Source organism: Xenia sp. Carnegie-2017, unplaced genomic scaffold (assembly GCF_021976095.1).
Source record: "Xenia sp. Carnegie-2017 unplaced genomic scaffold, XeniaSp_v1 HiC_scaffold_25, whole genome shotgun sequence".
Lineage (NCBI taxonomy): Eukaryota > Metazoa > Cnidaria > Anthozoa > Malacalcyonacea > Xeniidae > Xenia > Xenia sp. Carnegie-2017.
The window spans coordinates 3,855,458-3,868,215 of record NW_025813488.1 but is presented as its reverse complement, the minus strand read 5'-3'; the positions used below and the strand labels follow the sequence as shown (position 1 = coordinate 3,868,215).

Sequence of the window (12,758 nt, the reverse complement as noted above, 5' to 3'; positions counted from 1 at the left end):
TTGTAGATGTTGATCGTCCAGGTTTGTGCCAACATGAAAAGAACTGTTTGTGTTAGTGTTGACTGACATAGGTCATAGTCAACCTTAACAGTAGTCATCTTCATAGTCAACCTTAACAGTAGTCATCTTCATAGTCAACCTTAACAGTAGTCATCTTCATAGTCAACCTTAACAGTAGTCATCTTCATAGTCAAGAACAGTAGTGTCTTCATGTCAACCTTAACAGTAGTCATCTTCATAGTCAACCTTAACAGTAGTCATCTTCATAGTCAACCTTAACAGTAGTCATCTTCATAATCAACCTTAACAGTAGTCATCTTCATAGTCAACCTTAACAGTAGTCATCTTCATAGTCAACCTTAACAGTAGTCATCTTCATAGTCAACCTTAACAGTAGTCATCTTCATAGTCAACCTTAACAGTAGTCATCTTCATAGTCAACCTTAACAGTAGTCATCTTCATAATCAACCTTAACAGTAGTCATCTTCATAGTCAACCTTAACAGTAGTCATCTTCATAGTCAACCTTAACAGTAGTCATCTTCATAATCAACCTTAACAGTAGTCATCTTCATAGTCAACCTTAACAGTAGTCATCTTCATAGTCAACCTTAACAGTAGTCATCTTCATAGTCAACCTTAACAGTAGTCATTTTCATAGTCAACCTTAACAGTAGTCATCTTCATAGTCAACCTTAACAGTAGTCATGGTCAAAGCCAGCATTTATATTAGATAATCAAATTCTTATCAGCAACATTTTATGCATACATCAAACATTCAAGAAAGTCCCCATAACAGTTAGTGAAATGTCCACAAGATCTAAGTGAGAAGTGATGAAGTTCCATTTTTATTGTCTTATACAATCTGCATATGAATAAACAAAGGAGGGAGGGGAGGGCAATTGTGCTAAGCATTCTTCATTTGTAAAATAACAAAATATATGTTAGTAAAACATGTAAGAGCAAAGTTTTAGTCCCCTCCCCCCCACACACATAAAAAAATGACCTTGCATACCTCATCAGACTAGTGTACAGCAGTCATAACTAACCATATCAAACAGTGTCACAACTTGAAGATTTTATCTTTAGTTTTATAGATTTTTTTATTTAAAAACTCATTATCAGAACTTCTTAAGGTTCAAGGTTTTAAAAATAACTTTCTTGTAAAAATCGACTAAGAAACAATTTTGTCACAATAAGCTATGGACAAACAAATTGCTACCTAATCAAAAACTGGTAAAGAAGCAGTGTATCTAATGGATGGGATAAAACGTTCTATAAAATAGACATAGTTTGTCACTCTACTATAAAATGCAGTGACTCATCTATCCCTCAAGGAACCCCAGAAAAAAAGGAGGAAAACTTGGATTTTGGGGATTTTACAAATTAAGAAATTAACAACATTGATATCTACAGGGTGACCCCCAAAAAACTAACAATAAAGAAAACATCTCATTTTTCCTTGAGTGTAAGCATGCGCAAATAGCAATGCTTACGAACAATGAGTTCTTTCTTTGTCATAATATACTCATTCAAATGGTAAAAAACAAGAAATCACTTCACAAATCATTTATGAGTATTATGTTGACAGAATTTTCGTCGATGTGTTGCGAAATAGTTGAGAAGAAAATAAAATATCGCCAAACATTGAAGATAATTTTACAATCAATATAAGATATGATATGAAATGATATGCATATATATATGGCCATAACAAACAAATCAAAGAGAATTTATTGATAGCTAAGCACTTACCACGTCGTATATACTGCCTTTTTGGCTCATATTTTGAACATAAAAAACGTTTCGTTGATCAATATGATCTGATTTCGATAGAGATCAAAGAATCCAAATCACTGCCACGCATTTAGACACGTTGTCACATCCGTTCAAGTCTGTATGATGAATTTTTGACACAGCGACTCTGTTAAATATTAATGAACTGTCATTAATGAAGTACAAAAATCGACGAACCTCAGCATCCATCATCATTAAGAGTCAAAACGTTGTGCTAATTTTCAACATAAAATCGGGTAAAATTGTGGAAAAAATGATTTAGAAATGATAGAATGGACAAAAGAATTGTCTTTTTTAAATTTTGACGTTTAGTTCAGTTTAGCAATAAAGCATCATTGAACACGGTCACGGCCATTTATGTAAATTCATATATGTAGTTTTCAGTGTATTTACTTTAATGGCCACGCCAGTTATAGAATGTTTACTGCACCCTTTACTCACCCCACATTTATAAAGAAAACGTTCCTTGCATCCCTTCTCACCCCACGGTTATAGAGAAAATGTTCACTGCATCCCTTCCCCCCACATTCAAAACAGTTATTCCCCCTTCCCTTCACCCCCACAGTTATAGAGAAAAGTTCACTACATCCCTTCCCACCCCACAGTTATAAAGAAAAGTTCCTACATCCCTTCTCACCCCACAGTTGTAGAGAAAGTTCAGTCATCCCTCCCACCCCACATTTATAAAGAAAAGTTCTCTCATCCCTTCACCCCACAGTTATAGAGGTTCTCCATCCCTCACAGTTATAGAGGAAAAGTTCTCTACATCCCTTCTTCCCTCACAGTTATAGAGGAAACGTTCACTAGATCCCCTTCTTACCCCCACAGTTATAGAGAAAAAGTTCACTACATCCCCTCCTCACGCCCACAATTATAGAAGAAAAATTCTCTACATCCCCTTCTCAACCCACAGTTATAGAGGAAAAGTTCTCTACATCCCCTTCTCACCCCCACAGTTATAGAGGAAAAGTTTCTACATCCCCTTCTCCCCACAGTTATAGAGGAAAAGTTCTCTACATCCCCTTCTCACCCCACAGTTATAGAGGAAAAGTTTCCTACATCCCCTTCCCACCCCTACATCCAACTTGGAGCTACCTAGGACAACACAGGCACGAGGACTAGCTCCTTAAAGAAAATTTAAATTAACACTCAAAAACAAACATCAGTCTCTTGAGAAATGATTCTAATATATGAATTTTTGTTCGTAAAGTTAATTTTTCGACTCTTCAGCTTCATAATCAGGATTCTTCTTCAAAATAGCAAAACCCTCCAAGAATGGGGTCAAAGAAATATCTGTTGTAATAGTCAAGAATGTATCAATAACGTTAATAAAATATGAAAAACTTTTTCTTTTCAAAAAAAAAAGATACATTCTTCAGTAGCCAACTCAGCTCGTTCACCATGAGCAAGCAAAACAGGCGTCGTATGAGTTTGAAATCCAGTGATGGTCTTTGGTTTCCCAGCTTGTCCAACAACATCAACAGCCTAAGAAACACATCTTAATGTTATAAATCATAGGAAAGTAAAGAAAGCATTGTCATCATACGGACCTGACCAACACGGACAGAAACTTGAAGAGGTCGAATGTCAGTATCGAATGCAACAAACATTCTTGGTTGCATTGCTGAGACAAGATAAAATAACATATAATGACTCTTGCTTAGGATAGCTGAAAACAAAAAAAGAAAAAAGTTTAGATTCAACACATCCTGTTTCCTATAACAAAAATATAGTATTTTTAATATAATAAACATACTATTTTTCATATCTAGGCCAGCAACTAAAACAGACAACAAGCCAGCAACAGCAACAGGAGACATCAATGATCTATCACAATGATAAGGACCTATAGTCATAGTTCCTTTGCCAAGATGAACAAGACCCTAAAACAAAAACAGTTTATCATCGAAACAGATCATCCAATTTCACGAATTTTTTTAATTAAAGAGATAATATAGCTACCTGTGCAATACGGACCATAAACAGATTACTGGGGTCTTTGTTGTAATATTGTGCTAACTGTCTAAGCATTCCAGCAAGGCGTGCGTTATTAGTTCCAGCAGCAACAATTCCCATCGCAAATATTGAATTATGTGCAACTTCAGCGTCATTATCATGGGAAAGTTTACTTAACATATCCATGATGGTTAGTTGAGGATTGGATGCTGATAGAATTGCGAGAGCTAGTGGTACAGCTCGACGAATCACTGGTTCTCCATATTGAAGCTATACAAAAACATTAAAATTTTGCCTTTCTCTACAAACGAAGACGCAATGTAAACCTCACCCCCCTTTTCAAAATAAACAGACGACACCAAAGTATAAAAAATCAAACAAAATGTAATTGAAACTGTTCTCACCAAATGTCTAAATGTACGTAGAGCCATTTGAGCACCTATTTCTTCACCCATTGCAATCAATGCTATACCAAGTACAGCAACACCTTGATGACTACCATCTAACTTTGAATGTAGTTCCTCCTTCTCTACTTTAGCTTCCTTCGTCTTTTCTTTGCTATCTTTTGCGTCTTTGGAAGACCTTAAATCTCGGCTATCTGACTCTTTTGCTTCCTTTTCCTTCTCTTCAAAATGTTCACTGCAGATGTGCAGTAAATTTTGAATTTTCAAAACATTACCCGTACCTTCAAAAGACAAATATGCTTAGATGAAAAAAAAATTGTGAAGAAATGCTGAACATTAGGAAGACAATACTTGTTATAAAATGTATGTTGAAATGATAAAAATAGCATTAACTCACCTGTATAAGAACATATTTCGACAAGAATGGACGACCATTTTCCCAAAGGATCTGGGACAGCTTTCAGAGCTTCAATGGTCGCTTCTGCAGCATCTTGTTTTCCTAAAATTTCCCATAAAAAACAGTTGATCATGTTTTGTTCTAAATTAAAATTTAAATTGCCGCATAAGATAAACTTCACAGAACAATTAAATTTAAGAAATTTATATCATACCAAGAAATGTGAAGGCAATACCCAAGGCAATAAAACGACAATTTATATCTTTCATTTGAAGTTCGGTTCTTTCCATTAATGTTTGAAGTAATTGTTCACTAACTTCACCGTTACATGAAGAGACAGCGATCATACCGCAGGCCAAAGCAGTTTGACCTATAATCTGAAAAATTCATCAAAATATGTCTTGAGCATTCGTGTTGCTATTTCCCTGGATGTAAGACAAATAGAGAAAATTTCAGAGAAAAAAGTTGCACTTTTACCACATTAAAAATCCTACCTCAACAGAGGAGTTTTTGTCACTGAGTACTGGATACAAAAGACTTAAAACATCCTCACGATTTGAGCCTGCATAAGCCAAACCAAGTCTGTGTTAAGAAAAACAATGAATATATTATGATAATAATTGTTGATAAAAAACTACTGTACATATATTGTAGCAAATATAAAAAATATGTTACAAATATAATGGGAATATCACACAGGTGTAACATTACTGTATCATTTATATAATCAAGCAATATGTAAAATATATCACATGATTCTTACCCAACAACAGCACCAATACGCATGACATTTGTTGAATGAAGAACATAATCAGATAAAAGAGCCAAAGCTGGATCACATTCATTTCTTACACCAGAATTGACAATACCACATGCAAGAAGTGCACCTGCTTTGATGTTGTCTTCAGCAGAATATAGATATTTGTCTATCTGCGTAAGGCCTCCATCAACATCCCACAATAATATCAGTCCTAATGATGCTGTAGTACTCATGACACCTATATAAATTAAAAATAGATTATGGATAACACCTAACATATGAGGAAAGCTGCAAAAGTAAATTGTCAATTATTTATACATGTTGATTACAACTACCCTACGATTTTCAATATCAATAAATATGATCTATTGCTTCATCATTAACCTATATCTTTATTCTTGTATATCCACTTCGACTTCTCATCCATCAAAAGTTTATCTGAACCAAAGCCAGCATTAAGGAAGGCATTCACAAAAGACGATGCAAGATTTTGTCGAGCAGAATCCACATTGACATTACCAAATGATGAGCCTAAATACAAAAATTTTACATTACATACAATGAAAGAAAAATGAGGAAGACAATGATTTTGGATACTCACGATGACTTTCCAGTTGAGTTTTATAAACGTCATCAGGAAGTTTCGGTTCCATGATATCTAACTAAACAAAATATTAAAATCTTAAAACTGAAAATATCGTCACCAAATCAATAAGAGTTCTAAGATCTTTATTAGGTAGAGTAAATAAACACAACAACATCATAACTTACCTCTCTAGCCAGGGCAAGAAAGTTATTATTAAGGTGTGTATTAGAAAGAATTTCTGTAAGTTCTTCACAGTCTTCCATATCATCATCCAGTTCAATAAACACTTGCTGACGTGCCAACATAAATGCCAATTGTTTCATCATTAGTTTGTTTTCATCACTGTAAAAGAGTAATATATAATATCACTTGTTTGAATAGACAAAAATAAATATCAATAAACATAGGTTTTCCTAACAAACATTATCAAAGTTTCTGGATGAGCAATTATCATGTACACAGTCAATCATCTTAATATAATGTCTGATTTTGTGAATTGTTAAGTAACGTTTAAGTACAATTTCAGTCTAAAAGAATGTTGTCTATACCTTCCTGAACATGACAAGAAGACTTCTTTTATCAAATCCATATCATTCAATTGAATAGCAATTCTCATTGCTTCAGGATAGCATTCAAACTTTTGGTAAATAGCAAGTGATGTCTTCAACAGTTTAGTGTCATCAGGCTCAGGAACATAATTGACACAACTGAAAAATAAGATAAATACATTTTGATACTCATGAAAAACTAAACAAAATATAATGCAAACATACGACATCTTTGTTTCACACCATAAATGTATATGTACAACACAAAACACAACTAGTAAAGTATTGAAGATCTAAACCATCACTTGCCTTGTTAAATAAATGCACAATCGTTGATAAGTTGTTAATTCAACAACTTCCAAAAGATGCTCCAGTCTATCAATTTCCATTAAGAGATCACATGCATCAGTTTCTGCATTGTGAGACATAAAGTATGGCACAATTTGCTTTGTTAAATTGAACAAATCCTCAACAGGTTCACCAGATGTTGTTCTTAATGAGTATTCAACATGGATTTCTTCAGATAAATGCCTAAAAATCATACATTACCTTAGTTTTAAATACAATAATGACTATTATCTCTTTTGCCTGTTGTTTATAGACCCATCACAAGCAACCAAACAATGACATTTATTATGTAGATATACCTAACATATTCATGACCCCATGACTCCAAAGCATCATTTGAGCCTAACATGTGATATTTTAAACATTCGCGTTCCTCGCTTATTGTCATTGCAAGAATTGATATTATGTCAGCCAACAAAACCTAAAATAACATCAATGCAAAGTACAGGAAATGTAAATTAACATTAAAGCTTTTTAAATAAGTCTTTTACCTTGTTTTCCTTGTCCAACCACTCATCAAACATCTCTTTCATGGCACCATAATGAGGTCTTAAGAATTTCAATGGTTTTGGGACAGATGTCATTGAGCTAGTGCTACTTTTGATTTTAACACTTAACATCTCAAGACTTGGTTTGTGTAAATCTGTGTTACTTTCCTATAAAAAATCACAGTTTGACAACAGTACTTAACATTAGGAATTTTTGGTCTTTTCCAACATTGTTTGTGTTGATTGATTTAAGTGGAATGATCCATTATTACTATAACATATTCCTTCTTGTTCTTAATCACATGTCTCATAAAAAAGTAAACTACCATTTCTACATTATCTTTTGTAAAAGTAAACAAGAACATTTTAAGAAAGATCTAAGCCTTTCTAAATGAGTTGACAAACACAGGTGTGAGATAACCTCTATCATACCTAACAGTTTAAACCAAAAAATGCAATACATTAATCTACAATCATATCAAACAAGCAAAGCGTACTCTAACATTATTTCATGCATCTCGCACCACTTGTAAAAGTGCACATTTTACAGCAAAATGATCCATGCTATTCTCTCCATATGATCTTTTAAGCAGGAGCAAACATAAACATTTTATCCGTACAACATACTATACCAGCCAGACTAAACAAGCAGTTCTGTTGTACAAGTTGCTATCCCTCCAGCACAGTTTAAGAATTACCTTTAGCCGTTCAACCAACATATTCAATTCTTCTTGTAATTGCTTATCTTCATCGCTCTAAAATTTGAAGAGAGATGACAATGAAAAAACATTGTAAGCTAAGTTGTATGTAAGAATATATTTTTTCACCATTTCAGGTTCATCCTCTTTTTTCTTCGTGACTTTTTCTTTTTTTGGCTCATTTTTTTCATCATGTTTCGTTTCATCGACAGTGGCAGTCGGCGCCATCTTTAACACTTTTGTTATAGAATATTGATGCAGCTCCCCCCTGATAAACCGATGATATTCCGGTTATTCCCGAATTATATTTTCCATATTTGATCACAGGTTCCAGCTTTATAGTTCTAGTTCACTCACTTGACTAACTTTTAGACATTGAAATTCTCCCATGTGTAAACTAAATATCTAATGCTGAAACGTCAACTATGACTACCAATGATGAAGTTTCAACATGACCCCTTTTGTCAATATAAATTATGTTCCCCACATTTTTTACTTGAACAAAGCTGAACAAATTTGTTCAGGTTTCTTAATCTAGAACTAAAATGAGTTTTTTCTTGTAAAGTTTATGGAATAGAAATGATATTTTTCCTTCCTATTAATAATTAATGAGAATTATTGAATATTACTAATTCAAAGTTACAACAAACACACATCTTTTTAATAACCACAATAAAATATAATGAATGTCAATGGTTGATTAACAAACAAGTTAAACTAAATTATTATCATCGTTATTACTATTTTCTTCATTATCTTGCAACAAATTTCCATTATCCAAATAGAATGAAAATCTTACAGCACAAATTCCAGCTACAATCATGATTATTGAACAGATACCAAATATGGTTGTTATACCTTTACTACTGTGGGTGTCATGTAAAGCTAGAAGTACAACTGATGCTATCAAATTTAATGGCACCCTAAACCAGTTCATAATACCAGCATGGTGAATCTCTGGTAGGAGACGTTGTCTGATACAGCCCATTGCTGGGAAATATAAGCCACAGGAAAATTCCATCAACAAGAATGCTAAGAACGTTTTTCTTGGATGATTGGCACTAGCTATTGATGATGCCAAGTTTGCCAAAAGTCCCAGGACAATAGCAATTTGAATAATAGAAACTGGTGTGACTTTCTTTGTTGTAGCAACTCGAAATATGAATCCACCAATCATAACACACGCCATGAAACATGAAAAAACAATTCCTAAAGGTGGCCTTGCTGGATCCAATACTGGTGTCCAAAGAAAAACAAATACAAACATGACACTCTCAAATAATGCAGTGATCATACCAATTAACAATATTTTTGGATTTGTTACAATCAAGCGAAGGCTTTCTACACAAGGTCCCATCACATTCAACGATTTTCCACCATAATTTTCTTCCCAGTTTACTAAAATTATTAATCCAGCAATCACTAAAAATGGAATGGCTAAAAGAAAAGGTGAAACTGGGCCAAAGTTGATCCATTCTGTTAAGAAATTTGCCAAAATTCCAGCAATAACAGCTACAACACCATTAAGAAAGCTGGCTTGAGTAAAAGTCACTTCAATCCATTCTGTTGGAAAATCATGAGTTTGTTTATGTTCGTATACATACCATGATTCAAATGCAGTAAACAAAACTGAAGTTGATATTCCACCAAGAATTCGTCCCAATATCAACACTGAATAATTGTCAGAAGCCTTGGACAAACAAGATAATGAATACAAGATAATGAAGAAAAGTGAAGATTTTTTTCTCCCACATTTGTCAGGAAGAAGTCTAGAGACCATGGAAAACACAACACTTGACACAAAACCACAGACATAAATTATTGCAATTTGAGTGTCAATGTATCCATATTGAGAATATATTCGATATAAATATGGATTTTGAAGCCATTCAGCAAACAATGCAAGCAGATACACTACAAAGTACTTGCGTTGAAATGTCACAAATGCTGGGTTGTCAATAGATTTTCCTGAAGGAACAACTTTAAGGTACAGCACTAATGCTGCGCTGACAAGAACTATCAATGAAAAATATGCAATGACCAACATCTCGTCGTTAACTGCGAACTCGTATCCAATGTTTTAAGATCAAATCATTTAATGAATAGATAGACAACAAACATCTGGCTGTAACGCGTCAATGATGAGAAGAGAACGATTTTTAACTTCTCTTTATAATTTAAAATAAATGCCACGTGTCAAAATGTCAAAATTTAATCAAACAATTCATTGAAAATTTTAATTTTTACTTTCTTCCAAGGCCATCAAGTCCAAAACACGTGCATTACTTCATGTAACATTAGGTATTACATCTTGATGAGAAGATTCGATCAATTTTGCTCAATGAGTATCGACTTTTTTATAACGCAAAATTACGAATTAGATAAGTACATTATGCAATAAGATGGGTCATGAAAGAACTGTAAGCGAATTGGACGAAATAGTTTTGCGAATTTTCTTTCATCTTGATGCATTTGAAGTGATAAAATGCAGTACAGTAAGTAAACGTTGGTATCGTGTGGCAAACGACAACAGTCTTTGGCAAAATTTGGTTTTGAAACGATGGCCTTCACAAAACTCCGTGCTCTCTCAAGTTACCACCCTTGCCTTGCAGTGGCAAAGGCTCTACAAGTAAGCAGAAATGGGAAATCTATTGTCTGTAGTAATTAATTAATTGGTCAATTATCATAAAAATTCCAACATTCCTTTAATTACTAGATATTTGTTGGGTATTGGCAACTATTCGCCAGATGACATGAAATACTTTATAATATGCAAAATAAATGAAAGTATTTTGGCTGCACCAGAATTACAACAAGCTATGTTCAATGTCATGAAAGATGTAAATAAAAACTGGGAAAAACCAAGATTTTTTGAACTGGAAGAGACAAGTCCTCGATTCTTCAATAGTAACATGGAGTTATACTATGACACTCATGATCTCAAATGGGTTTTTATAGACAGACGGCGTGAATATGTTGATGACTCATTCACAATCCGCCTAAATCAAGATCGCATGGCCAGTAGGCAAATGAGATTCATACGTCCTTATCAAGTTATGGCAAGTTGCATAATGATGTATCGATGGCTGGTTCTTTTTCAAAATATCTTAATGGAAGATGTAGGTTTGGCATTTTATAGGATATGGCGATTCCGTTTGAAGCATTTGGAGACAGGATTTATTTTTGAGACTTATGATTGGAAAGCGGCAATGTCTTCTACATTTTCACATGGTTGTCCAGTTTCCATGAAATTCTGCAATGATGGTCTTGCTATATTAGATACTCTATCAAGCCCATTTTTTGTTAATCATCCACAAGGAAGCAGCTACAAGGTCACTTATGAACTTTCTTTCCCAGTTTATTCTGAATCTCTATTGTCATCTGACAACATTTCACGGAGCTCCAGTATTGAAATGATGGAAAGTGTTAAATTAGAATCAAAATCTGGTGAAATGCCTGCGACAACCAAAGATGATGAGTTTGTCAGCCACAATTCCAATCTTAAGTCACCTGTACGAAAATCTTTTGCTTCAGTTTCAGATACGTCATCCTTGCCAATAGTGAGAAAATTGGATGAAACAACTGGTGTATCAAAAGATCTTGCACAAAGTTCTGATACTACGAGCAATAACAGTGGGAGATCTTGTAATGATGATGACCAAGAGAGTGAGGACAATGGGGATGACTATGGATATTACTGTAATTGTGAATATTTTATTCATCGCAGTTCCTGGGAATATGAAGAACAACAAATGATTCAAGCAGAAGCAGCAACCAAGTGGCAAAGTGTTCACGAGAGTTCAAGTGTGCCCACTTTTGAACTTATTTTTGATTCATATGAGGAGAAATGGTTGTTTTGCCTTCACAATGAGAAAACACTAGAAGCACCAGAAAGACTCAACAGGCAAATGATTGAAAAAAGTCTTGAGGAAGGAAAGATTATTTGTGATTTAACTGAAGAAAATGATCCAGCTTCTCTTGAAAGAGTTGAATCAGAAACATCGGATGCTGTACCTGAAGTAATTGTCTCATCTTGTGTAAAAAGTAATAAAATACCTTTGGCAACCACTAAAGAAAATTTCTCTTCAACAAACTCAGATTCTAGTCCAGAAATAGAGCAATGTAATGGTTTTAACATGGGACAAGATGCTATACCATCCAGTTTGACCTTGTATCGTCTTATTTGTCTTTTTGACTTGCCTTCCCATGAGTATAAAAGTTCTCAGGAATGCTGTGTTTGGTCAGTTAACTTGCAGCATAGATTCAGCAGAGGTGTTTTACAGCTGAAAGATTTAAATGGTATATCTTTTACGTGTATTTTTCATTAGTTTAGATTGAATGTTTAAAATCAAACACTATTTTATTGACAGTAACATTTTTTCTAGGATGGCTACGTGTATTTGCTATATTGAACAATGAGCTTCGTCTTTACTGTAGCGATACGACGTTAATGTCATTAAATCGCAATCTTGAATATCACGACGAAAAAGCTCCCTCATGTAGTGGAGCTAAAACTAAAGGCGAATCTTCTAGCAGTGACAATCATAGTGAGGTATCGTCAGATGCCTCTTCAGAAGACGAATTTTCAAATCCTTTGGAAAAGTTTAAACGGGACATCTGTTCACTTTTACAACTTTTGGTAAGTCAAAAGTTTGCTCATCCGTATGGTACAGTAGCCGGAGCCGTCGCATGATTTGACAAAGAAGACAACAACTACACAACTTTATAAGACGTCAGAAGTTCTACAACATTCATTTTAAAGGCTGGCCACTGCGA

General features: G+C 34.2%; 2 protein-coding genes across 2 annotated transcripts; one reads left to right on the top strand and one right to left on the bottom strand.

The window, feature by feature from the left end:
• Positions 1 to 2,920: 2,920 nt before the first annotated feature.
• Positions 2,921 to 8,430, bottom strand: LOC124452719 (26S proteasome non-ATPase regulatory subunit 2-like). The gene is made up of 19 exons (XM_047003315.1): positions 8,112 to 8,430; positions 7,983 to 8,039; positions 7,288 to 7,452; positions 7,096 to 7,217; positions 6,758 to 6,979; positions 6,449 to 6,607; positions 6,086 to 6,242; positions 5,916 to 5,976; positions 5,699 to 5,845; positions 5,318 to 5,552; positions 5,049 to 5,136; positions 4,769 to 4,931; positions 4,555 to 4,656; positions 4,158 to 4,438; positions 3,760 to 4,023; positions 3,554 to 3,680; positions 3,348 to 3,466; positions 3,168 to 3,282; positions 2,921 to 3,090 (listed from the first exon to the last, which is right to left on the bottom strand). Exons 1-19 carry the CDS (start codon positions 8,208 to 8,210, stop codon positions 3,008 to 3,010), a joined length of 2,766 nt encoding a protein of 921 aa, XP_046859271.1. The 5' UTR covers positions 8,211 to 8,430; the 3' UTR covers positions 2,921 to 3,007.
• A 1,861-nt stretch (positions 8,431 to 10,291) lies between these two features.
• On the top strand, positions 10,292 to 12,427 carry LOC124452714. The gene is made up of 2 exons (XM_047003309.1): positions 10,292 to 10,611; positions 10,699 to 12,427. Exons 1-2 carry the CDS (start codon positions 10,385 to 10,387, stop codon positions 12,308 to 12,310), a joined length of 1,839 nt encoding a protein of 612 aa, XP_046859265.1. The 5' UTR covers positions 10,292 to 10,384; the 3' UTR covers positions 12,311 to 12,427.
• The last annotated feature ends 331 nt before the right edge of the window (positions 12,428 to 12,758 follow it).

Bases quoted from the DNA above. Each gene is read 5' to 3' on its own strand.
- LOC124452719 (XM_047003315.1), bottom strand. From the start codon at position 8,210: ATGGCGCCGACTGCCACTGTCGATGAAACGAAACATGATGAAAAAAAT. The intron at 5,846-5,915 runs GTGAGTATCCAA...TTTTGTATTTAG, and splicing joins AACTCAACTGGAAAGTCATC to GCTCATCATTTGGTAATGTC. The intron at 3,091-3,167 runs GTATCTTTTTTT...CTATTACAACAG, and splicing joins TGAGTTGGCTACTGAAGAAT to ATATTTCTTTGACCCCATTC.
- LOC124452714 (XM_047003309.1), top strand. From the start codon at position 10,385: ATGGGTCATGAAAGAACTGTAAGCGAATTGGACGAAATAGTTTTGCGA. The intron at 10,612-10,698 runs GTAAGCAGAAAT...TTTAATTACTAG, and splicing joins CAGTGGCAAAGGCTCTACAA to ATATTTGTTGGGTATTGGCA.